Source organism: Podarcis filfolensis, assembly GCF_964270895.1.
Source record: "Podarcis filfolensis genome assembly, chromosome: Z".
Classification (NCBI taxonomy): domain Eukaryota; kingdom Metazoa; phylum Chordata; class Lepidosauria; order Squamata; family Lacertidae; genus Podarcis; species Podarcis filfolensis.
This window is the reverse complement of record NC_139617.1, coordinates 50,126,021-50,150,161: the sequence shown is the minus strand read 5'-3', so window position 1 is coordinate 50,150,161 and position 24,141 is coordinate 50,126,021. Positions and strand designations below refer to the sequence as shown.

The 24,141-nt window shown below is 45.8% G+C and overlaps 1 protein-coding gene and 1 long non-coding RNA gene across 4 annotated transcripts in view; both read left to right on the top strand.

Moving 5' to 3' along the window:
- LOC310754673 (TNF receptor-associated factor 2-like) overlaps nucleotides 1-24,141 on the top strand; it is a 26,473-nt gene extending 2,332 nt beyond the window's left edge. The window contains exons 3-10 of one of the 3 annotated variants that reach the window (XM_083596758.1): nucleotides 772-870; nucleotides 7,643-7,717; nucleotides 7,805-7,879; nucleotides 11,174-11,998; nucleotides 17,540-17,717; nucleotides 19,060-19,208; nucleotides 23,510-23,773; nucleotides 24,083-24,141. In XM_083596758.1, coding sequence (XP_083452884.1) covers nucleotides 772-870; nucleotides 7,643-7,717; nucleotides 7,805-7,879; nucleotides 11,174-11,998; nucleotides 17,540-17,717; nucleotides 19,060-19,208; nucleotides 23,510-23,728 — 1,620 coding nt within the window. In that variant the 3' untranslated portion in view covers nucleotides 23,729-23,773; nucleotides 24,083-24,141. Of the gene's footprint in view, nucleotides 1-771; nucleotides 871-7,642; nucleotides 7,718-7,804; nucleotides 7,880-11,173; nucleotides 11,999-17,539; nucleotides 17,718-19,059; nucleotides 19,209-22,822; nucleotides 22,929-23,509; nucleotides 23,774-23,888 lie in introns of those variants that run through there. The other 2 variants (XM_083596757.1, XM_083596759.1) reach the window with 2 other exon arrangements.
- LOC310754675 lies at nucleotides 12,467-12,766 on the top strand. The gene is made up of 2 exons (XR_014543951.1): nucleotides 12,467-12,539; nucleotides 12,702-12,766. It is a non-coding gene; the product is annotated as an uncharacterized lncRNA (long non-coding RNA).

Here is a 24,141-nt window from a genome sequence, read left to right as displayed (position 1 = left end):
GTGAGCGGAGGGTTGCGGGTTCGAGGGGCGGCGCAAATATTCCGATCAATTCCTATTCCAATACATTATATATATGTCATTATTATTAATAGTTATTATTATGCTGCATATTCTTTTATTCCACCCCGTTTTTCCTCCCATTAGCTTCCCAGAGAGCTAGTAGAGGCGTTTTCTTTAAGCTGCTTTATACTTTCAACAGGCAAAAATTATTATTATTATTATTATTATTATTAATTATTATTATTATTATTATTTCTGACGATTTTCTTCCGCCAGGCTTTCCCCGATATTGGTTGGAATAAAGAGCATTTGATAAGAGGCCTTTTCTTCTATGCCGCTTTATACTTTCAAGAGGAAAAAAATATTATTATTATTATTAGTATTAGTATTATTAGTATTAGTATTAGTATTAGTATTATTAGTATTGTTCATAATTATTATTTTTATTCTCTCTCGCCGCTTCTCTTCCAGGCTTTATTATTATTATTATTATTACTATTCATATTAGTATTATTATTATTATTATTATTATTACTATTATTATTATTATTATTATTATTATTACTACTACTACTACTATTACTACTACTATTACTATTATTACTATTACTATTATTACTATTATTGTTCTTAATTATTATTTTTATTCTCTCTCGCCGCTTCTCTTCCAGGCATCATCATCATCATTATTATTATTATTATTACTACTACTACTACTACCACTACTACTATTATTATTAATTATTATTTCTGATTAATTTCTTCCGCCAGGCTTTCCCGGATAACGCCGCCCGGCGCGAGGTGGAAAGTCTCCCGGCCGCCTGCGTCCGCAAGGACTGTCCCTGGAAAGGTACCGTCAAGGAGTATGAGGTGAGTACTTGGCTTCTGGGCGACGGGTTCAAATCCCGGCTCGTGACTCTATATTTATGGCTGAAAATCCCCACATTTTGGGGGGGGGGTCAGGCTAGTGGAGGGTGGTCTTATTGGTAGTAATAGTAGCACTATTCATACTATTAGTAGGCTTTGGCTCCAGAGGGTGGTATTATCGGTAGTAGTATTATTACTATTAGTGTTACTACTATTATGTATGATGTTAGCCGCTCTGAGCCCAGCTTTAGCTGCCGAGGTTGGTATTAACAGTAGTAGTAGTAGTAGTAGTAGTAGTATTGAGGGTGGTATTATCAGTGTTATTAGTAGTAGTAGTAGTAGTAGTACTATTGTGTTTTGATGTTAGCTGCTCTGAGCCCAGCTTTGGCTGCGGAGGGTGGTATTAACAGTAGTAGTAGTAGTAGTAGTAGTAGTATTGAGGGTGGTATCATCATCAGTAGTAGTAGTAGTAGTAGTAGTACTATTGTGTATGATGTTAGCCGCTCTGAGCCCGGCTTTAGCTGCCGAGGTTGGTATAAACAGTAGTAGTAGTAGTAGTAGTAGTAGTAGTATTGAGGGTGGTATTATCAGTAGTAGTAGTATTACTATCAGTATTACTACTATTATGTATGATGTTAGCCGCTCTGAGCCCGGCTTTAGCTGCCGAGGTTGGTATTAACAGTAGTAGTAGTAGTAGTAGTAGTAGTAGCAGAAGTACTATTGAGGGTGGTATTATCAGTATTATTATCAATAGTAGTAGTAGTAGTAGTAGTAGTGCTATTGTGTTCCGATGTTAGCTGCTCTGAGCCCGGCTTTGGCTGCGGACGGTGGTATTTTTATTCTTACTATTAGTATTAGTGCTATTGTGTATGATGTTAGCTGCTCTGAACCCTGCTTTGGCTGCGGAGGGTGGTAATATCAGTAGTAGTATTACTATCAGTATTAATACTATTATGTATGATGTTAGCCGCTCTGAGCCCAGCTTTAGCTGCCGAGGTTGGTATTAATAGTAGTAGTAGTAGTAGTAGTAGTAGTAGTATTGAGGGTGGTATTATCAGTATTATTATTATTATTAGTAGTAGTAGTAGTAGGGCTATTGTGTTCTGACGTTAGCTGCTCTGAGCCCGGCTTTGGCTGCGGACGGTGGTATTTTTATTATTACTATTAGTGTTACTACTATTATGTATGATGTTAGCCGCTCTGAACCCTGCTTTGGCTGCGGAGGGTGGTAATATCAGTAGTAGTAGTAGTAGTAGTAGTATTGAGGGTGGTATTATCTGTAGTTGTAGTAGTAGTAGTAGTACTATTGAGGGTGGTATTATCAGTATTATTATTAATAGTAGTAGTAGTAGTAGTACTATTGTGTTCTGATGTTAGCTGCTCTGAGCCCGGCTTTGGCTGCGGACGGTGGTATTTTTATTATTACTATTAGTATTAGTGCTATTGTGTATGATGTTAGCCGCTCTGAACCCTGCTTTGGCTGCGGAGGGTGGTAATATCAGTAGTAGTATTACTATCAGTATTAATACTATTATGTATGATGTTAGCCGCTCTGAGCCCAGCTTTAGCTGCCGAGGTTGGTATTAACAGTAGTAGTAGTGGTAGTATTAGTAGTAGTAGTATTGAGGGTGGTATTATCAGTAGTAGTAGTATTACTATCAGTATTGCTACTATTATGTATGATGTTAGCCGCTCTGAGCCCGGCTTTAGCTGCCGAGGTTGGTATTAACAGTAGTAGTAGTAGTAGTAGTAGTAGCAGTAGTAGCAGCAGTAGTACTATCGAGGGTGGTTTTATCAGTATTATTAGTAGTAGTAGTAGTAGTAGTAGTGCTATTGTGTTCTGATGTTAGCTGCTCTGAGCCCGGCTTTGGCTGCGGACGGTGGTAATATCAGTAGTAGTATTATTACTATTAGTGTTACTACTATTCTGTATGATGTTAGCCGCTCTGAGCCCGGCTTTAGCTGCCGAGGTTGGTATTAACAGTAGTAGTAGTAGTAGTAGTAGTAGTAGTACTGTTGAGGGTGCTATTATCAGTATTATTATTAATAGTAGTAGTAGTAGTAGTAGTAGTGCTATTGTGTTCCGATGTTAGCTGCTCTGAGCCCGGCTTTGGCTGCGGACGGTGGTATTTTTATTATTACTATTAGTATTAGTGCTATTGTGTATGATGTTAGCCGCTCTGAACCCTGCTTTGGCTCCAGAGGGTGGTATTATCAGTAGTAGTAGTATTACTATCAGTATTAATACTATTATGTATGATGTTAGCCACTCTGAGCCCGCCTTTAGCTGCCGAGGTTGGTATTAACAGTAGTAGTAGTAGTAGTAGTAGTAGTAGTAGTACTATTGAGGGTGGTATTATCAGTAGTAGTAGTAGCAGCAGCAGTAGTACTATTGAGGGTGGTATTATCTGTAGTAGTAGTAGTAGTAGTAGTATTGAGGGTGGTATTATCAGTATTATTATTAATAGTAGTAGTAGTATTAGTGCTATTGTGTTCTGATGTTAGCTGCTCTGAGCCCGGCTTTGGCTGCGGACGGTGGTATTTTTATTATTACTATTAGTATTAGTACTATTGCGTATGGTGTTAGCCGCTCTGAACCCTGCTTTGGCTGCGGAGGGTGGTAATATCAGTAGTAGTATTATTACTATTAGTGTTACTACTATTATGTATGATGTTAGCCGCTCTGAGCCCGGCTTTAGCTGCCAAGGTTGGTATTAACAGTAGTAGTAGTAGTAGTATTGAGGGTGGTATTATCAGTATTATTATTAATAGTAGTAGTAGTATTAGTACTATTGTGTTTTGATGTTAGCTGCTCTGAGCCCGGCTTTGGCTGCGGAGGGCGGTATTAACAGTAGTAGTAGTAATAGTAGTAGTAGTATTGAGGGTGGCATTATCAGTATAATTATTATTAGTAGTAGTAGTAGTAGTAGTACTATTGTGTTTTGATGTTAGCTGCTCTGAGCCCGGCTTTGGCTGCGGAGGGTGGTATTAACAGTAGTAGTAGTAATAGTAGTAGTAGTATTGAGGGTGGCATTATCAGTATTATTATTAATAGTAATAGTAGTAGTAGTACTATTGTGTTTTGATGTTAGCCGCTCTGAGCCCGGCTTTAGCTGCCGAGGTTGGTATTAACAGTAGTAGTAGTAGTAGTAGTAGTAGTATTGAGGGTGGTATCATCAGTAGTAGTAGTAGTAGTAGTAGTACTATTGTGTATGATGTTAGCCGCTCTGAGCCCGGCTTTAGCTGCCGAGGTTGGTATAAACAGTAGTAGTAGTAGTAGTAGTAGTAGTAGTAGTATTGAGGGTGGTATTATCAGTATTATTATTAATAATAGTAGTAGTATTAGTGCTATTGTGTTTTGATGTTAGCTGCTCTGAGCCTGGCTTTAGCTGCCGAGGTTGGTATTAACAGTAGTAGTAGTAGTAGTAGTAGTAGTACTATTGAGGGTGGTATTATCAGTATTATTATTAATAGTAGTAGTAGTAGTATTAGTGCTATTGTGTTCTGATGTTAGCTACTCTGAGCCCGGCTTTGGCTGCGGACGGTGGTATTTTTATTATTACTATTAGTATTAGTACTATTGTGTATGATGTTAGCCGCTCTGAACCCTGCTTTGGCTGCGGAGGGTGGTAATATCAGTAGTAGTATTATTACTATTAGTGTTACTACTATTATGTATGATGTTAGCCGCTCTGAGCCCGGCTTTAGCTGCCGAGGTTGGTATTAACAGTAGTAGTAGTAGTAGTAGTAGTAGTAGTAATAGTACTATTGAGGGTGTTATTATCAGTAGTAGTAGTAGCAGCAGCAGCAGTAGTACTATTGAGGGTGGTATTATCTGTAGTAGTAGTAGTAGTACTATTGATGGTGGTATTATCAGTATTATTATTAATAGTAGTAGTAGTATTAGTGCTATTGTGTTCTGATGTTAGCTGCTCTGAGCCCGGCTTTGGCTGCGGACGGTGGTATTTTTATTATTACTATTAGTATTAGTACTATAGTGTATGATGTTAGCCGCTCTGAACCCTGCTTTGGCTGCGGAGGGTGGTAATATCAGTAGTAGTATTATTACTATTAGTGTTACTACTATTATGTATGATGTTAGCCGCTCTGAGCCCGGCTTTAGCTGCCGAGGTTGGTATTAACAGTAGTAGTAGTAGTAGTAGTAGTATTGAGGGTGGTATTATCAGTAGTATTATTAATAGTAGTAGTAGTATTAGTGCTATTGTGTTCTGATGTTAGCTGCTCTGAGCCCGGCTTTGGCTGCGGACGGTGGTATTTTTATTATTACTAGTATTACTAATACTATTATTACTAGTATTATTACTATTATTACTATACTATTATTACTAGTATTACTAATACTATTAGTATTAGTACTATTGTGTATTATGTTAGCCGCTCTGAACCCTGCTTTGGCTGCGGAGGGTGGTAATATCAGTAGTAGTATTATTGCTATTAGTGTTACTACTATTATGTATGATGGTAGCCGCTCTGAGCCCGGCTTTAGCTGCCGAGGTTGGTATTAACAGTAGTAGTAGTAGTAGTAGTAGTATTGAGGGTGGTATTATCAGTATTATTATTAATAGTAGCAGTAGTATTAGTGCTATTGTGTTCTGATGTTAGCTGCTCTGAGCCCGGCTTTGGCTGCGGAGGGTGGTATTTTTATTATTACTATTAGTATTAGTACTATTGTGTATGATGTTAGCCGCTCTGAACCCTGCTTTGGCTGCGGAGGGTGGTAATATCAGTAGTAGTATTATTACTATTAGTGTTACTACTATTATGTATGATGGTAGCCGCTCTGAGCCCGGCTTTAGCTGCCAAGGTTGGTATTAACAGTAGTAGTAGTAGTATTGAGGGTGGTATTATCAGTATTATTATTAATAGTAGTAGTAGTATTAGTACTATTGTGTTTTGATGTTAGCTGCTCTGAGCCCGGCTTTGGCTGCGGTGGGTGGTATTAACAGTAGTAGTAGTAGTAGTAGTAGTAGTAGTATTGAGGGTGGTATTATCAGTAGTAGTAGTAGTAGTAGTACTATTGTGTATGATGTTAGCCGCTCTGAACCCGGCTTTAGCTGCCGAGGTTGGTATTAACAGTAGTAGTACTAGTAGTATTGAGGGTGGTATTATCAGTATTATTATTATTAATAGTAGTAGTAGTATTAGTACTATTGTGTTCTGATTTTAGCTGCTCTGAGCCCGGCTTTGGCTGCGGACGGTGGTATTTTGATTATTACTATTAGTATTAGTACTATTGTGTATGATGTTAGCCGCTCTGAACCCTGCTTTGGCTGCGGAGGGTGGTAATATCAGTAGTAGTAGTAGTAGTAGTAGTAGTAGTACTATTGAGGGTGGTATTATCAGTAGTAGTAGTAGTAGTAGTAGTATTGTGTTTTGATGTTAGCTGCTCTGAGCCCGGCTTTGGCTGCGGACGGTGGTATTTTTATTATTACTATTAGTATTAATACTATTGTGTATGATGTTAGCCGCTCTGAACCCTGCTTTGGCTGCGGAGGGTGGTAATATCAGTAGTAGTATTATTACTATTAGTGTTACTACTATTATGTATGATGTTAGCCGCTCTGAGCCCGGCTTTAGCTGCCGAGGTTGGTATTAACATTAGTAGTAGTAGTAGTAGTAGTAGTAGTATTGAGGGTGGTATTATCAGTATTATTATTAATAGTAGTAGTAGTATTAGTACTATTGTGTTTTGATGTTAGCTGCTCTGAGCCCGGCTTTGGCTGCGGACGGTGGTATTTTTATTGTCACTATTAATATTAGTACTATTGTGTATGATGTTAGCTGCTCTGAGCCTGGCTTTGGCCGGGGAGAGTGGTATTATTATTAGTATTAGTATTAGTAGTAGTAGTAGTACTATTGTGTATGATGTTAGCTGCTCTGAGCCTGGCTTTGGCCGGGGAGAGTGGTATTATTATTAGTATTAGTAGTAGTAGTACTATTAGTACTATTGTGTATGATGTTAGCTGCTCTGAGCCTGGCTTTGGCCGGGGAGAGTGGTATTATTACTATTACTATTACTATTACTACTATTACTATTACTACTACTACTACTACAGTAGTTGTAATAATAGTACTAATAATAGTACTATTATCAGTGCTATTATGTACAATGTTATATAAATACATCAACATTATTATTATTATTACTACTACTACAGTAGTTGTAATAATAGTACTAATAATAGTACTATTATCAGTGCTATTATGTACAATGTTATATAAATACATCAACATTATTATTATTATTACTACTACTACTACTAGTAGTAGTAGTAGTACTACAGTAGTTGTGATAATACTACTAATAATAGTACTATTATTAGTACTATTATGTACAATGTTATATAAATACATTATTGTTGTTGTTATTATTATTATTATTATTATTATTATTATTACTACTACTACTACAGTAGTTGTGATAATAGTACTAATAATAGTACTATTATTAGTACTATTATGTACAATGTTATATAAATACATTATTATTATTATTATTATTATTATTATTATTATTACCATCATCATCACTACTACTACTACTACTACAATAGTTGTAATAATAGTACTAATAATAGTACTATTATTAGTACTATTATGTACAATGTTATATAAATACATCATCATTATTATTATTATTATTATTATTATTATTATTGGAGTACTCTTATGTCTGATCTTGCCGCGTCCAGCGCGTTACCAACTTCTAATTTCTGAGTAAACCCAGAGTAACCATCCTTACTCCCTCCCCCAGGCTCACGAGGAGACCTGTCCCAAGTTCCCCCTCACCTGCGACGGCTGCGGGAAGACGGACGTCCCGCGGGAATCGGTGAGCCGCCTTCGCCCCGGGGGTGGAGTAACGTTACTCCGGGTCTCATCCACTCCACCCCCTGACCTTCCTCCTCCTTTTCCTTAGTTCGCCGATCACGTCCGGAGCTGCGGAAGGTTCCGGGTGCCGTGCCGCTTCCGGCCCGTCGGCTGCGGCGAGGTGGTGAGTGCGAGTTGCTACTCTGGGTGGGTTGGGGGGGAACGTTGCTGCGATTGGGATGAGTAGGATTGGTATTAGTGCTGTTGGGAGTGTTGGTCTGATCAGTATTGCAGGGAAGGTGGTGATGTGGTGTGAGTATCAGTGTAGTAGTATTTATAGTGTGGTGTAGTGTAGTATAGATGTAATAAAATATTATTAATAAAATTGTTAATAAAATTATTAACATAGTAATAGCATTGGTAGTATTGGGAGTATTAGTATGATCAGTAGTATTGCAGTGGTGGTGATGTGGTATCAATATAGTAATAGTATTAATAATATAATATAATAGTAACATAATAGTAATATAGTATTAGTTAATATAATATAATATAATATAATATAATATAATATAATATAATATAATATAATACTAGTGTTAGTAATAATATAATATAATATAATATAATATAATATAATATAATATAGTAACAGTATTAGTAATAATAGTATGGTATGGTATAGTATAGTATGGTATAGTATGGTATAGTATTAGAAATAATATAATAGTAATAGTAATATAATAATAGTATTAGTAATAATATAATATAATATAGTAACAGTGTTAGTAATAATGGTATAGTATGGTATTAGTAATAATGTAATATAATAATATAATAATAATAGTATTAGTAACAATACAATATAATATAATATAATATAATATAATATAATATAGTAACAGTATTAGTAATAATGGTATGGTATAGTATGGTATTAATAATAATATAATATAATATAATAGTAATGTAATAATAGTATTAGTAATAATATAATAATATAATATAACGTAATATATTACATTAGTAATATAGGAATAGTATTAGCAATAGTAGTAATAATTAATTAGTAGTAGTAGTCCTCCCGTTGCCGGAAGCTTCCGCCTTTCTGCTTCCGAACCTGCCATCCGCAAACCTTCCGGCCGTTGCTATTTTGAGGACGTTGCTGCGATCACAAAGAGTACTAGTGTATTAGTACTCACTAATACCAATGAGTATTAGTGTCGCTATGAGTATTGATCTGACCAGTATCGCTGTGATGGTGTGATGTGTGGTGAGTATCAATATATTAATATTATTAGCGTTAGTAGTAACAATTGGTAATCGTATGGTCGGTATTCACATCATTGGTAGTATTGGTGACATTCTCAGGAATACTGGTAGTATTGGTATTAGTATTAGTAGTATGGTTTGATTGATATTGGTATTAGCATTATTCGTAGTTTCCATCTCATTAGTGCGAGTAGTATTGCTCTGATTAGAAGTAGTATTTGCACTATTATTGGTATTCGTATCGATAGCATGTCGATGTTAGTACTAATAGTAGTACCGGTATCGCTATTCTCATTTGTAACTTGAGTATTGCTCGGATTACTGGCGTCATACCAAAGTACCAATGCTAGGAGGAGGAATGTTAACGTTACTAATAATCAGAGCCATACGAAAGATAATGAGAAGAATACCGATAGTAATCAGAGCAATACTACTCGCACCAGTGAGACCGATACTACTACGAATGCTAACACTAATAGTATTAGTAGTATGATTGCTCTGATTAAGATTCGTATTAGCATTCTTAGTAGTATCGGTCTTATTCGTAGTATTGATATTGGTATGAGTAATATGATTGCTTTGATTAATAATACCAATACTACTACTACTACTACTACTACTACTACTAATAATAATAATAATAATAATAATCACTACTACTAATACTCATAGCAGGCTTATTCGTATTATTGATATTAGTATGAGTAATATGATTGCTTTGATTCATAATACCAATACTACTACTACTACTACTGCTACTGCTACTAACACTACTAACACTACTAACACAACTACTACTAATAATAATCACTACTACTAATACTCATAGCAGGCTTATTCGTAGTGTTGATATTAGTATGAGTAATATGATTGCTTTGATTAATAATACCAATACTACTAATACTTTGAATACTACAATACCGCCAATACTTCAAGCACCACCAACGCTAACAATACTTCAAATACTACTAATACTTCAAACACTACCAGCACTACCAATACCACCAATACTTCCAATACCACCAATACCACCAATACTTCAACCACCACCAATGCCACCAATAATATCAATACTTCAAATACTACCAATACTACCAATACTTCAAATACTACCAACGCCACCAACACTTCGAATACCACCAATACTATCAATTCTTCAAATACTGCCGATACCACAAATACTTCAAGTACCACCAATACTACCACTTTAAATACTGCCAGTACTACCAATACTTCAGACACTACCAATACTACCAATACTACCAATACTCCAAATACCACCACTACTACCAATTCTTCAAATACCGCCAATACTACCAACACCATCAATACTTCAAATACCATCAGTACTTCAAATACCATCAGTACTTCAAATACCACCAATACCACCAATTCTTCAAATGCCACCAATACTATCAATTCTTCAAATACCACCAATACTATCAATACCTCAAACACTACCAATACGACCAATACTTCAAGTGCCACCAATACTAGCAATAATTCAAATACTAGCAACACTACCGATACTTCAAATACCACCAATACCACCAATACTATGAATACTTCAAATACTACCAATACTTCGAATACTACCGATACTACTAATACCGCCAATACTACCAATTCTTCAAATACTACCAATACCACCAACACTTCAAATAGCAATACTATCAATTCTTCAAATACCATACTATCAATATTTCAAATGCTACCAATACTACCAATACCACCAATTCTACCAATACCATCAATACTTCAAACACCACCAATACCACCAATACTTCAAACACCACCAATGCTTCAAATACTACCAATACTAGCGACACTTCAAATACCACCAATACCACCAATACTATCAATACTTCAAACACACCAATACTATCAATTCTTCAAATACTATCAATACTTCAAACACACCAATACTATCAATTCTTCAAATACTATCAATACTTCAAACACACCAATACTATCAACTCTTCAAATACCACCAATACTACCAATACTTCAAGTACTACCAACACCACCGATACTTCAAATACTCCGAGTAACCACAGTGATACTACTCTGACCAATACTACGAATAATACTACCATTCACAGCCTTACTCGCCCGATTCCTTTGATTCGGATTCCTAGCGGTTGCTTTCTAGTACTCACAGTACTGCTCGGAGTATTAATACTACTTCCTCCCCCCGGTTTCGCAGCTGGAGAAGGAAGCCCTGCCCCTCCACGAGGCCCAGAACTTTCCGGAACATCTCGGCCTGCTCCTCAACTTCGCCCTCCGGCTGGCTGGGCCCCCCAATTCAGACCCCCATTTATTCGGGGCCCCCGATCTGGTCCAAGACCCCCAAGAGCCCCATTTATTCGGGGCCCCACATTCGGCCAAAGACCCCCATTTGGTCCAGGACCCCCATTTATCGGGGGCCCCCGATTTGGTCCAAGACCCCCATCTGACTGGGGCCCCCCATTCGGCCAAAGACCCCCATTTGGTCAGAGACCCCCATTTATTGGGGGCCCCCGATTCGCTCAAGGAACCCCATCAGCTTGGGGCCCCACATTCAGCCAAAGACCCCCATCTGCTTGGGGCCCCACATTCGGCCCAAGACCCCCATTTACTAGGGGCCCGAAATTCAGCCAAGGGACCCCACTCACCCCCAGACCCCCATTTCCTGGGGGCCCCACATTCGGCTAAAGACCCCCATTTGCTGAAAGAGCCCCACTTATTGGGGGCCCCACATTCGGCCCAAGACCCCCATCCCATCAGGGACCCCCATTCAGCCCCGGACCCCCATTTCCTCGGGGCCCCCCATTTGTCCCAAGACCCCCAACCAATCAGGGGCCCCGATCCGCCCCCAGACCCCCATTTCCTGGGGCCCCCGGCCCCCCAGCCCTATGCGGCCCTCGAACACAAGACCGCCACCCTAGAGAAGATCGTCTGCGTCCTCAACCGGGAAGTGGAGCGGCTGGCGGCCGAATCGGCGCAGGAGCGGCGCCGGGAGGAGGAGCGCGCCGAATCGCTGACCTACAAGGTTCGGGGCGCGGGTTCGGGGGGCCGGGGTCCCAATCTGGTTCCAGCCCCGAAACGCCAAAGCGGAGTCAGCCTGGAGCCCCAAAGCGGAGTCAGTCTGGAGTCACTCCGCTTTCGCCCCATTTCCCCCGGTTTTCTAACCAGAAAAGCCCAAACTGGACTCAGTCTGGTTTGCCGCGTTTCCCCTTTCCAGGAAATGAAGCCCCAAAGTGGAGTCAGCCTGGAGCCCCAAAGTGGAGTCAGTCTGGAGTCACTCCGCTTTCACCCCATTTCCCCCGGTTTTCTAACCAGAAAAGCCCCAACTGGACTCAATCTGGTTTGCCGCGTTTCCCCTTTCCGGGAAATGAAGTCCCAACATGGAGTCAGTCTGGAGTCACTCCGCTTTCGCCCCATTGCCCCCGGTTTTCTAACCAGAAAAGACCAAACTGGACTCAATCTGGTTTGCTGCGTTTCCCCTTTCCGGGAAACGAAGTGGAGTCAGCCTGGAGCCCCAAAGCGGAGTCAGTCTGAAGCCCCAAACTGGACTCAATCTGGTTTGCTGCGTTTCCCCTTTCCGGGAAACGAGGCCCCAAAGTGGAGTCAGCCTGGAGCCCCAAAGCGGAGTCAGTCTGGAGTCACTCCGCTTTCGCCCCATTTCCCCCCTTTTTCCAACCCAAAAAGCCCCAACTGGACTCAATCTGGTTTGCCGCATTTCCCCTTTCCAGGAAATGAAGCCCCAAAGTGGAGTCAGTCTGGAGTCACTCCGCTTTCGCCCCATTTCCCCCGTTTTTCCAACCCAAAAAGCCCCAACTGGACTCAATCTGGTTTGCCGCGTTTCCCCTTTCCGGGAAATGAAGTCCCAAAGTGGAGTCAGTCTGGAGTCGCTCCGCTTTCCCCCCCATTTCCCCCGTTTTTCCAACCCAAAAAGCCCAAACTGGACTCAGTCTGGTTTGCTGCGTTTCCCCTTTCCGGGAAACGAAGTGGAGTCAGCCTGGAGCCCCAAAGCGGAGTCAGTCTGGAGTCACTCCGCTTTCGCCCCATTTCCCCCGTTTTTCCAACCCATAAAGCCCCAACTGGACTCAATCTGGTTTGCTGCGTTTCCCCTTTCCGGGAAACGAAGCCCCAAAGTGGAGTCAGCCTGGAGCCCCAAAGTGGAGTCAGCCTGGAGTCACTCCGCTTTCGCCCCATTTCCCCCGTTTTTCAACCCAAAAAGCCCAAACTGGACTCAGTCTGGTTTGCCGCGTTTCCCCTTTCCGGGAAACGAAGCCCCAAAGCGGAGTCAGTCTGATTTCTGTTGTCTAGACAGCTGAAGCCCCAAAGCGGAGTCAGTCTGATTTCTGTTGTCTAGAAAGCTGAAGCCCCAAAGCGGAGTCAGTCTGATTTCTGTTGTCTAGAAAGCTGAAGCCCCAAAGTGGAGTCAGTCCGAAACACCAAAGCGGAGTTAGTCTGGAGCCCCAAAGCGAAGTCAGTCTGAAGCCCCAAAGTGGAGTCAGTCTGATTTCTGTTGTCTAGGCAGCTGAAGCCCCAAAGCGGAGTCAGTCTGACACCCCAAAGCGGAGTTAGTCTGACGCCCCAAAGTGGAGTCAGTCTGGAGCCCCAAAGTGGAGTCAGTCTGATTTCTGTTGTCTAGGCAGCTGAAGCCCCAAAGTGGAGTCAGTCTGAAGCCCCAAAGTGGACTCAATCTGGTTTGCTGCGTTTCCCCTTTCCGGGAAAGGAAGCCCCAAAGTGGAGTCAGCCTGAAGCCCCAAAGCGGAGTCAGTCTGGAGCCCCAAAGTGGAGTCAGTCTGAAGCCCCAAAGTGGAGTCAGTCTGAAGCCCCAAAGCGGAGTTAGTCTGGAGCCCCAAAGTGGAGTCAGTCTGGAGCCCCAAAGTGGAGTCAGTCTGAAGCCCCAAAGTGGAGTCAGTCTGAAGCCCCAAAGCGGAGTCAGTCTGACGCCCCAAAGTGGAGTCAGTCTGATTTCTGTTGTCTAGGCAGCTGAAGCCCCAAAGTGGAGTCAGTCTGGAGCCCCAAAGTGGAGTCAGTCTGGAGCCCCAAAGTGGAGTCAGTCCGATTTCTGTTGTCTAGGCAGCTGAAGCCCCAAAGCGGAGTCAGTCTGGAGCCCCAAAGTGGAGTCAGTCTGAAGCCCCAAAGTGGAGTCAGTCTGAAGCCCGAAAGTGGAGTCAGTCTGATTTCTGTTGTCTAGACAGCTGAAGCCCCAAAGCGGAGTCAGTCTGATTTCTGTTGTCTAGACCGCTGAAGCCCCAAAGCGAAGTCAGTCTGATTTCTGTTGTCTAGACAGCTGAAGCCCCAAAGTGGAGTCAGTCCGAAACACCAAAGCGGAGTCAGTGTGAAGCCCCAAAGTGGAATCAGTCTGGAGTCAAGTCTGATTTCCGGTGTCTAGAAATAGGAAAGTTAGGTAGGCCCTTCGGCGTGCCAAACCGGAGTCACTCCGCTTTCAGCCCATTTCCCCGTTTTCCCCGAATCTCAAACAAAGAAAAGCCCAAACTGGAGTCAGTGCGGTTTGCCGCGTTTCCCCTTTCCGGGAAACGAAGCCCCAAAGCGGAGTCAGTCTGATGCCCCAAAGCGGAGTCAGTCTGGAGCCCCAAAGCGGAGTCAGTCTGACGCCCCAAAGCGGAGTCTGTCAGAAGCCCCAAAGCGGAGTCAGTCTGATGCCCCAAAGCGGAGTCAAAGTGGAGTCAGTCTGACGCCCCAAAGTGGAGTCAAAGTGGAGTCAAAGTGGAGTCAGTCTGACGCCCCAAAGTGGAGTCAAAGTGGAGTCAGTCTGACGCCCCAAAGAGGAGTCAAAGTGGAGTCAGTCTGACGCCCCAAAGAGGAGTCAAAGTGGAGTCAGTCTGATGCCCCAAAGCGGAGTCAAAGTGGAGCCAGTCTGATGCCCCAAAGAGGAGTCAAAGCAGAGTCAGTCTGACGCCCCAAAGCGGAGTCAAAGTGGAGCCAGTCTGATGCCCCAAACTGGAGTGAAAGTGAAGTCAGTCTGATGCCCCAAAGAGGAGTCAAAGTGGAGCCAGTCTGATGCCCCAAAGTGGAGTCAAAGTGGAGCCAGTCTGATGCCCCAAAGAGGAGTCAAAGTGGAGTCAGTCGGAGCCCCAAAGCGGAGTCAGTCTGACGCCCCAAAGCGGAGTCAAAGCAGAGTCAGTCTGACGCCCCAAAGCGGAGTCAAAGCAGAGTCAGTCTGATGCCCCAAAGCGGAGTCAGTCTGAAGCCCCAAAGCGGAGTCAGTCTGGAGCCCCAAAGCGGAGTCTGTCAGAAGCCCCAAAGCGGAGTCAGTCTGACGCCCCAAAGCGGAGTCAGTCCGGAGCCCCAAAGCGGAGTCAGTCTGATTTCCGTTGTCTAGAAATCTGAAAGCTAGGTAGGCCCTTCGGCTCACCAAACTGGAGTCACTCCACTTTCAACCCTTTTCCCCGTTTTCCCCGGATCTCAAACAAAAAAAAAAGCCTAAACTGGAGTCAATCCGGTTTTTCACATTTCCCCTTTCCAGGAAACAAACCCCCAAAGCGGAGTCAGTCTGGAGCCCCCAAGTGGAGTCAGTCGGAAGCCCCCAAGTGGAGTCAAAGTGGAGTCAGTCTGAAGCCCCAAAGTGGAGTCAGTCTGAAGCCCCAAACTGGACTCAATCCGGTTTGCTGTGTTTCCCCTTTCTGGGAAATGAAATCCCATAGTGGAGTCAGTCTGGAGTCACTCCGGTTTTGCCCCATTTCCCGTTTCCCCCGGATCTCAAAGAAAGAAAAGCCCAAACTGGAGTCAATCCGCTTTGCCGCGTTTCCCCTTTCTGGGAAAGGAAAGCCCAAAGCGGAGTCAGTCTGGAGCCCCAAAGTGGAGTCAGTCTGGAGTCACTCCAGTTTCACCCCATTCCCACCATTTCTCCCAGATTTCAGTCTGATTTCCATTGTCTAGAAATCTGAAAGGTAGGTAGGCCCTTTGGCACGCCAAACTGGAGTCACTCCGTTTTCAGCCCATTTCCCCGTTTTCCCCGGATCTCAAACAAAGAAAAGCCCCAAAGCGGAGTCAGTCTGAAGCCCCAAACTGGACTCAATCCGGTTTGCTGGGTTTCCCCTTTCCGGGAAACGTAGCCCCAAAGCGGAGTCAGTCTGGAGTCACTCCGGTTTCACCCCATTTTCCCCAGATCTCAAACAAAAAAAAACCTAAACTGGATTGAATCCGCTTTGCCGCATTTACCCTTTCTGGGAAAGCCCCAAAGTGGAGTCAGCCCGAAGCCCCAAAGCGGAGTCAGTCTGGAGTCACTCCGGCTTCACCCCAATCAATCCGGTTTGCTGCGTTTCCCCTTTCTGGGAAACGTAGCCCCAAAGCGGAGTCGGTCTGGAGTCACTCCGGTTTCACCCCATTTTCCCCAGATCTCAAACAAAAAAACCCCCTAAGCTGGATTTAATCCGCTTTGCCGCATTTACCCTTTCTGGGAAAGCCCCAAAGTGGAGTCAGTCCGAAGCCCCAAAGCGGATTTAGTCTGGAGTCACTCCGGTTTCACCCCATTTTCCCCAGATCTCAAACAAAAAAAAACCTAAACTGGATTGAATCCGCTTTGCCGCATTTACCCTTTCTGGGAAAGCCCCAAAGTGGAGTCAGTCCGAAGCCCCAAAGCGGAGTCAGTCTGGAGTCCCTCCGGTTTCACCCCAATCAATCCGGTTTTGCTGCGTTTCCCCTTTCTGGGAAACGTAGCCCCAAAGCGGAGTCCGTCTGGAGTCACTCCGGTTTCACCCCATTTTCCCCAGATCTCAAACAAAAAAAAAACCTAAACTGGATTGAATCCGCTTTACCGCATTTACCCTTTCTGGGAAAGCCCCAAAGTGGAGTCAGTCCGAAGCCCCAAAGCGGATTTAGTCTGGAGTCACTCCGGTTTCATCCCATTTTCCCCAGATCTCAAACAAAAAAAAACCCTAAACTGGATTGAATCCGCTTTACCGCATTTACCCTTTCTGGGAAAGCCCCAAAGTGGAGTCAGTCCGAAGCCCCAAAGCGGAGTCAGTCTGGAGTCACTCCGGCTTCACCTCAATCAATCCGGTTTGCTGCGTTTCCCCTTTCTGGGAAACGCAGGCCCAAAGTGGAGTCGGCTTGAAGGCCCAAAGTGGAGTCAAAGTGGAGTCAGTCTGACGCCCCAAAGCGGAGTTAGTCTGGAGCCCCAAAGTGGAGTCAGTCTGATTTCTGTTGTCTAGATAGCTGAAGCCCCAAAGTGGAGTCAGTCTGAAACACCAAAGCGGAGTCAGTGTGAAGCCCCAAAGCGGAGTCAGTCTGGAGTCAAGTCTGATTTCCGGTGTCTAGAAATAGGAAAGTTAGGTAGGCCCTTCGGCGTGCCAAACCGGAGTCACTCCGCTTTCAGCCCATTTCCCCGTTTCCCCCGGATCTCAAACAAAGAAAAGCCCAAACTGGAGTCAATGCGGTTTGCCGCGTTTCCCCTTTCCAGGAATGGAAGCCCCAAAGCGGAGTCAAAGTGGAGTCAGTCTGAAACCCCAAAGTGGAGTCAGTCTGGAGCCCCAAAGTGGAGTCCGGGGTGCGAATTTGGGGGCTTTGGGGGCCCCGATCCGGTTCCAGCCCTGACCCACATCCCACCCCACAGATCCGGACCCTGGAGAGGAACCTGGCGCAGAAGGAGGCGGCGCTGGCGGAAGTGGAGTCGGCGCTTCGGCGCGCGGAAGAGGCGACCTACGACGGCGTCTTGGTCTGGAAGGTGGAGGAAGTGGGGCGGAAGAGGCAGGAAGCGGTGGCCGGAAGGGCGCCGGCCGTCTTCTCGCCGGGTGGGTGGACTGACTTCCTGTTTCCTTCCTTCCTTCCTTCCTTCCTTCCTTCTTTCCTTCTCTCCTTCCTTCCTTCCTTCCTTCCTTCCTCCCTCTTTCCTTCCTTCCTTCCCTCCTTCCTTCCTTCCTTCCCTCCCTCCTTCCTTCCTCTCCTTCCTTCCTTCCTTCCTTCCTCCCTCCCTCCCTCTCTTCCCTTCCTCCTTCCCTCCCTCCTTCCTTCCTCTCCTCCTTCCTAACCCTTCCTCCTTCCTTCCTTTCCTCCCTCCCTCCTTCCTTCCTTCCTTCCTTCCTTCTTCCTTCCATCCTTCATTCTCCCTCCCTCCCTCCCTCCTTCCTTCCTTCCCTCCTTCCCTCCTTCCTTCCTTCCTTCCCTCCTTCTTTCCTTCTCTTTCCCTCCCTCCCTCCTTCCTTCCTTCCTTCCTTCCCTCCCTCCCTCCCTCCTTCCTTCCTTCCCTCCTTCCTTCCTTCCTTCCTTCCTACCTTCCTTCCTTCCTTCTTCCTTCCTTCCTTCATTCTCCCTCCCTCCTTCCTTCCTTCCCTCCTTCCTTCCTTCCTTCCTTCCTCCTTCCCTCCCTCCTCCCTCCTTCCTTCCTCCTTCCTTCCTTCCTTCCTTCCTTCCTCCCTTCCTCCGTCCTTCCTTCCTCCCTCCCTCCTTCCTCTCCTCCTTCCTGACTTTTTCCTTCCCTCCTTCCAGCCTTCTACACCGGCCGCTACGGCTACAAGATGTGCGACACTTCCTTCCTCTCCTCCTTCCTTCCTTCCTTCCTCCCTTCCTTCCTTCCCTCCTTCCTTCCCTCCTTCCTTCCTTCCTTCCCTCCTTCCTTCCTTCCTTCCTTCCTTCCTTCCTTCCTTCCTTCCTTCCTCTCCTCCTTCCTTCCTTCCTTCCTTCCCTCCTTCCTTCCTTCCTTCCCTCCTTCCTTCCCTCCTTCCTTCCCTCCTTCCTTCCCTCCTTCCTTCCTTTCTTCCCTCCTTCCTTCCCTCCCTCCTTCCTAACCCTTCCTCCTTCCTTCCTTCCTCCCTTCCTTCCCTCCTTCCTTCCTTCCCTCCCTCTCCTTCCTTCCTTCCCTCCTTCCTTCCCTCCCTCCTTCCTTCCTCTCCTCCTTCCTAACCCTTCCTCCTTCCTTCCTTCCTTCCTTCCATCCTTCCTCCCTTCCTTCCTTCCTTCCTTCCTTCCTTCCTCCCTCCTTCCCTCCTTCCCTCCCTCCTTCCTTCCTCCCCTCCTTCCTTCCTTTCCTCCTTCCTTCCTTCCCTTCCTCCTTCCTTCCTTCCCTCCCTCCTTCCTTCCTTCCTTCCTTCCCTCCTTCCTCTCCTCCTTCCTGACTTTTTCCTTCCCTCCTTCCAGCCTTCTACACCGGCCGCTACGGCTACAAGATGTGCCTCCGCCTCTACCTCAACGGCGACGGATCCGGGCGCAACACCCACCTCTCCCTCTTCTTCGTCCTCATGAAGGGGCCCAACGACGCGCTCCTGAAGTGGCCCTTCAACCAGAAGGTAGGCCAAACCGGAGTCACCCCGGATTCGGACCCTTTTCCCGGGTTTCAAGCCAAAAAACCCTAAACCGGAGTCAATCTGGTTTGGTGCCTTTCCCCTTTCCTCTCCCGTCCTCATGAAGGGGCCCAACGACGCGCTCCTGAAGTGGCCCTTCAACCAGAAGGTAGGCCAAACCGGAGTCACTCCGGATTCGGACCGTATTCCCGGATTTAAAACAAAAAAACCTAAACTGGAGTCAATCCGGTTTGGTGCCTTTCCCCTTTCCTCTCCCGTCCTCAAGAAGGGGCCCAACGACGCGCTCCTGAAGTGGCCCTTCAACCAGAAGGTAGGCCAAACCGGAGTCACTCCGGATTCGGACCGTTTTCCCGGGTTTCAAGCCAAAAAACCCTAAACCGGAGTCAATCCGGTTTGGTGCCTTTCCCCTTTCCTCTCCCGTCCTCATGAAGGGGCCCAACGACGCGCTCCTGAAGTGCCCCTTCAACCAGAAGGTAGGCCAAACCGGAGTCACTCCGGATTCGGAGATTTATCCCGGATTTCTAAGCCAAAGACCCCAAAGTGGAGTCAATTCGGTTTGCTGTGTTTCCCCTTTCCTCTCCCTCTTCTTCGTCCTCCTGAAGTGGCCCTTCAACCAGAAGGTAGGCCAAACCGGAGTCACTCTGGATTCGGAGCATTTCCCCCATTTTTCCCGGATTTAAAACGAGAAAAACCTAAACTGGATTGAATCCGGTTTGAATCCAAAGTGGAGTCAGTCTGAAGCCCCTAGTGGAGTCAGTCTGGAGCCCCAAAGTGGAGTCAAAGTGGAGTCAGTCTGAAGCCCCAAAGTGGAGTCAAAGTGGAGTCAGTCTGACGCCCCAAAGTGGAGTCAGTCTGGAGTCACTCCGGTTTCACCCTGTTTTTCCCGGATTTAAAACAAAAAACCCCAAACTGGTCTCAATCCGCTTTGCCGCCTTTCCCCTTTCTTCTCCCTCTTCTTCCAACGACGCACTGCTGAAGTGGCCCTTCAACCAGAAGGTAGGCCAAACCAGAGTCACTCCGGATTCGGACCGTTTTCCCGGGTTTCAAGCCCAAAAACCCTAAACCGGAGTCAATCCGGTTTGGTGCCTTTCCTCTTTCCTCTCCATCTTCTTCGTCCTCATGAAGCGGCCCAACGACGCGCTGCTGAAGTGGCCCTTCAACCAGAAGGTAGGCCAAACCAGAGTCACTCCGGATTCGGACCGTTTTCCCGGGTTTCAAGCCAAAAAACCCTAAACCGGAGTCAATCCGGTTTGCTGCATTTTCCCTTTCCGGGAAACAAAGGCCCGAAGCGGAGCCGGTCGGAAGGCCCAAAGTGGAGTCAGTTGGAAGCCCCAAACCGGAGTCACTCCGCTTTTGGAGCATTTCCCCGTTTTTCCTGGAATTAAAACAAAAAAAAACCTACACTGGATTGAATCTGGTTTGCCGAGTTCCCCCTTTCTGGGAAAGGAAGGCCCAAAGGGGAGTCGATCGGAAGCCCCAAAGTGGAGTCAATCTGAAGCCCCAAACCGGAGTCACTCTGCTTTCAGAGCATTTCCCCGTTTTTTTTGTTTGAAATCCAGGAAAAACGGGGTGAAACCCAAACTGGAGTCAATCTGGTTTGCTGCGTTTCCCCTTTCCTCTCCCTCTTTTTCGTCCTCATGAAGTGGCCCTTCAACCAGAAGGTAGGCCAAACCGGAGTCACTCCGGATTCGGACCGTTTTCCCGGGTTTATAGCAAAAAAAACCCAAACCAGAGTCAATCCGGTTCCCTTTGCGGGAAACAAAGTCCCAAAGCGGAGTCAGTCTGGGGCCCCAAAGTGGAGTCAGTCTGAAGCCCCAAAGTGGAGTTAGTCTGGAGTCACTCCGGTTTTGCCCCATTTTTCCTGGATTTAAAACAGAAAAAACCTAAACTGGATTGAATCCAAACCGGATTCAATCTCCCTCTTTTTTTTATAGCAAAAAAACCCCAAACCGGAGTCAATCCGGTTCCCTTTCCGGGAAATGAAGGCCCAAAGTGGAGTCAGTCTGGAACCCCAACGTTTCCTAGAAACGTTTCCTGGGAACCTCCAAACTCCGGAGCAAATCCACTTTATGTTTCCTTGAATGCTGATCTAAAATGAATCCTGAAACTGGAGTGAATCCGCTTCCCGCTTCCCAGACCCCTGATCTGAAATAGACCCCCGAAAGCGGAGTCCGTTCGTTTTCCTGCGAAGCCCCAAAGTGGAGTGAATCCGCTTTCTATTTCCTCCAAAGCTGATCTCCGATAAGCCCTGAAACTGGAGCGAATCCGCTTTCCGTTTCCCAGAACGCCGCTCCAAAACGAACCCCGAAAGCGGAGTCCGTTTCTCGTCCTGGAAACGCCCAAACCGGAGCGAATCCACTTTCCATTTCCTAGAAAGCCGACCTCCTGAAAGTGGAGTGAATCCGCTTTCAGTTTCCTACAAAGCTGATCTAAAATAAATCCTGAAACTGGAGTGAATCCACCTTCCATTTCCTATTAAGCTGATCTAAAACCTTTGAAAGTGGAGTCAATCTGCTTTCTGTTTCCTAGAACGCCGCTCCAAAATGAACCCTGAAAGCGGAGTCTGTTTGTTCTCCTGGAAACTCCCAAAGCGGAGCAAATATGCTTTCCGTTTCCTCCAAAGCTGATCTCCGATAAGCCCTGAAACTGGAGTGAATCCACTTTCCGTTCCCCTGAATGCTGCTCTGAAAGCGGAGTCCGTTTCTTTTCCTGGAAACCCCCAAACCGCAGCGAACCCCCTTTCCGTTTCCTACAAAGCTGATCTAAAATCCTGAAACTGGAGTGAATCCGCTTTCTATTTCCTAGAACTCCGCTCCGAAACGAACCCCGAAAGCGGAGTCTGTTTCTTTTCCTGAAAACCCCCAAAGTGGAGCGAATCCCCTTTCCGTTTCCTCCGCTCCCCGATCCGACCCAGACTCCCGCCCCCCGAATCTGGTCTGACTCCGGTTTCCCTCCCAGGCCACCCTGATGCTCCTGGACCAGAACCACTGGGAACGGAGTCCATTGTTTTCCTGGAAACCCCCAAAGTGGAGCGAATCCACTTTCCGTTTCCTAGAATGCTGCTCTAAAACAAATCCTGAAACTGGAGCGAATTTGCTTTCCGTTTCCTACAAAGCTGATCTAAACTAAATCCTGAAACTGGAGTGAATCCACCTTCCATTTCCTATTCAGCTGATCTAAAACCTTTGAAAGTGGAGTCAATCTGCTTTCTGTTTCCTAGAAAGCTGCTCTGTGATAAGCCCTGAAACTGGAGTGAATCCGCTTTCTGTTCCCCCGAATGCTGCTCCAAAAGCGGAGTCCGTTTCTTTTCCTGGAAACCCCCAAAGTGGAGCAAATCCACTTTATGTTTCCTACAACGCTGCTCTCAAATAAACCCCGAAAGCGGAGTCAATTTGCTTTCCCTTTTTGAAACCAACCCCCAAAGTGGAGCGAATCTGCTTTCGGTTTCTGTTTTTTTGGAGGTTTCCTCCGATAAGCCCTGAAACTGGAGTGAATCCGCTTTCCGTTTCCTAGACCGCTGATCTGAAATAGAAAGCGGAGTCTGTTTGTTCCCCCTAACTGGTCTGACTCCGGTTTGACTCCGGTTTCCCTCCTCCCAGGTCACCCTGATGCTCCTGGACCAGGACCACCGGGAGCGGAGTCCATTTGTTTTCCTGGGAACCCCCAAAGTGGAGTGACTCCACCTTCCATTTCCTATTAAGCTGATCCAAAACCTTTGAAAGTGGAGTCAATCCGCTTTGTGTTTCCTAGATAGCTGATCTCCGACAAGCCCTGAAAGTGGAGTGAATCCCCTTTCCATTCCCTAGAACGCTGCTCCAAAACGTACCCTGAAAGCGGAGTCCGTTTCTTTTCCTGGAAACCCCCAAAGCGGAGCAAATCCACTTTCCGTTTCCTAGAACGCTGATCTAAAATAAATCCTGAAACTGGAGTGACTCCGCTTTCCCTTTCCTAGAACACTGCTCTAAAATAAGTCCTGAAACTGGAGTGAATCCGCTTTCCTAGAAACCTGATCTCTGCTAAGCCCTGAAACTGGAGTGAATCCGCTTTCCTAGAAACCTGATCTCCGCTAAGCCCTGAAACAGGAGTGAATCCACTTTCCTAGAAACCTGATCTCCGCTAAGCCCTGAAACTGGAGTGAATCCGCTTCCCGCTTCCCAGGCCCCTGATCTGAAACAGACCCCCGAAAGTGGAGTCCGTTTGTTTTCTGTTTCCCAGACCCCTGAAAGTGGAGTCTGTTTGTTCCCCCCAACTGGTCTGACTCCGGTTTGACTCCGGTTTCTCCCCAGGTCACCCTGATGCTGCTGGACCAGGACCACCGGGAGCACGTCATCGACGCCTTCCGTCCAGACGTGACCTCCTCCTCTTTCCAGCGCCCAATCGGCGAGTTGAACGTGGCCAGCGGCTGCCCCCTTTTCTGCCCCCTTTCCAAGATGGCCGCCCGGGACTCCTACGTCCGCGACGACACCCTCTTCATCAAGGCCATCGTCGACCTAACCGGACTCTGAATCGGCGCGTCTACACCAGGGGCGGCTACTCCGCTTCTGATCCCGGTTCCCGGTGAAGCCCCAAAGTGGAGTCAGCCTGGAGCCCCAAACTGGACTCAGTCTGGTTGGCTGCATTTCCCCTGTCCGGGAAAGGAAGGCCCAAAGTGGAGTCGGTCTGGAGGCCCAAAGCGGAGTCAGTCTGGAGTCACTCCGGTTTCGGACCTTTTTCCCGGATTTAAAACAAAAAACAACCCAAACTGGACTCAATCCGGTTTGCCTCGTTTCCCCTTTCCGGGAAACGAAGCCCCAAAGCGAAGTCAGTCTGGAGCCCCAAACTCGATTCAATCTGGTTTGCTACGTTTCTGGAGTCTGGAGCCCCAAAGTGGAGTCAGTCTGGAGTCACTCCGCTTTCGCCCCCTTTCCCCCGTTTTCCC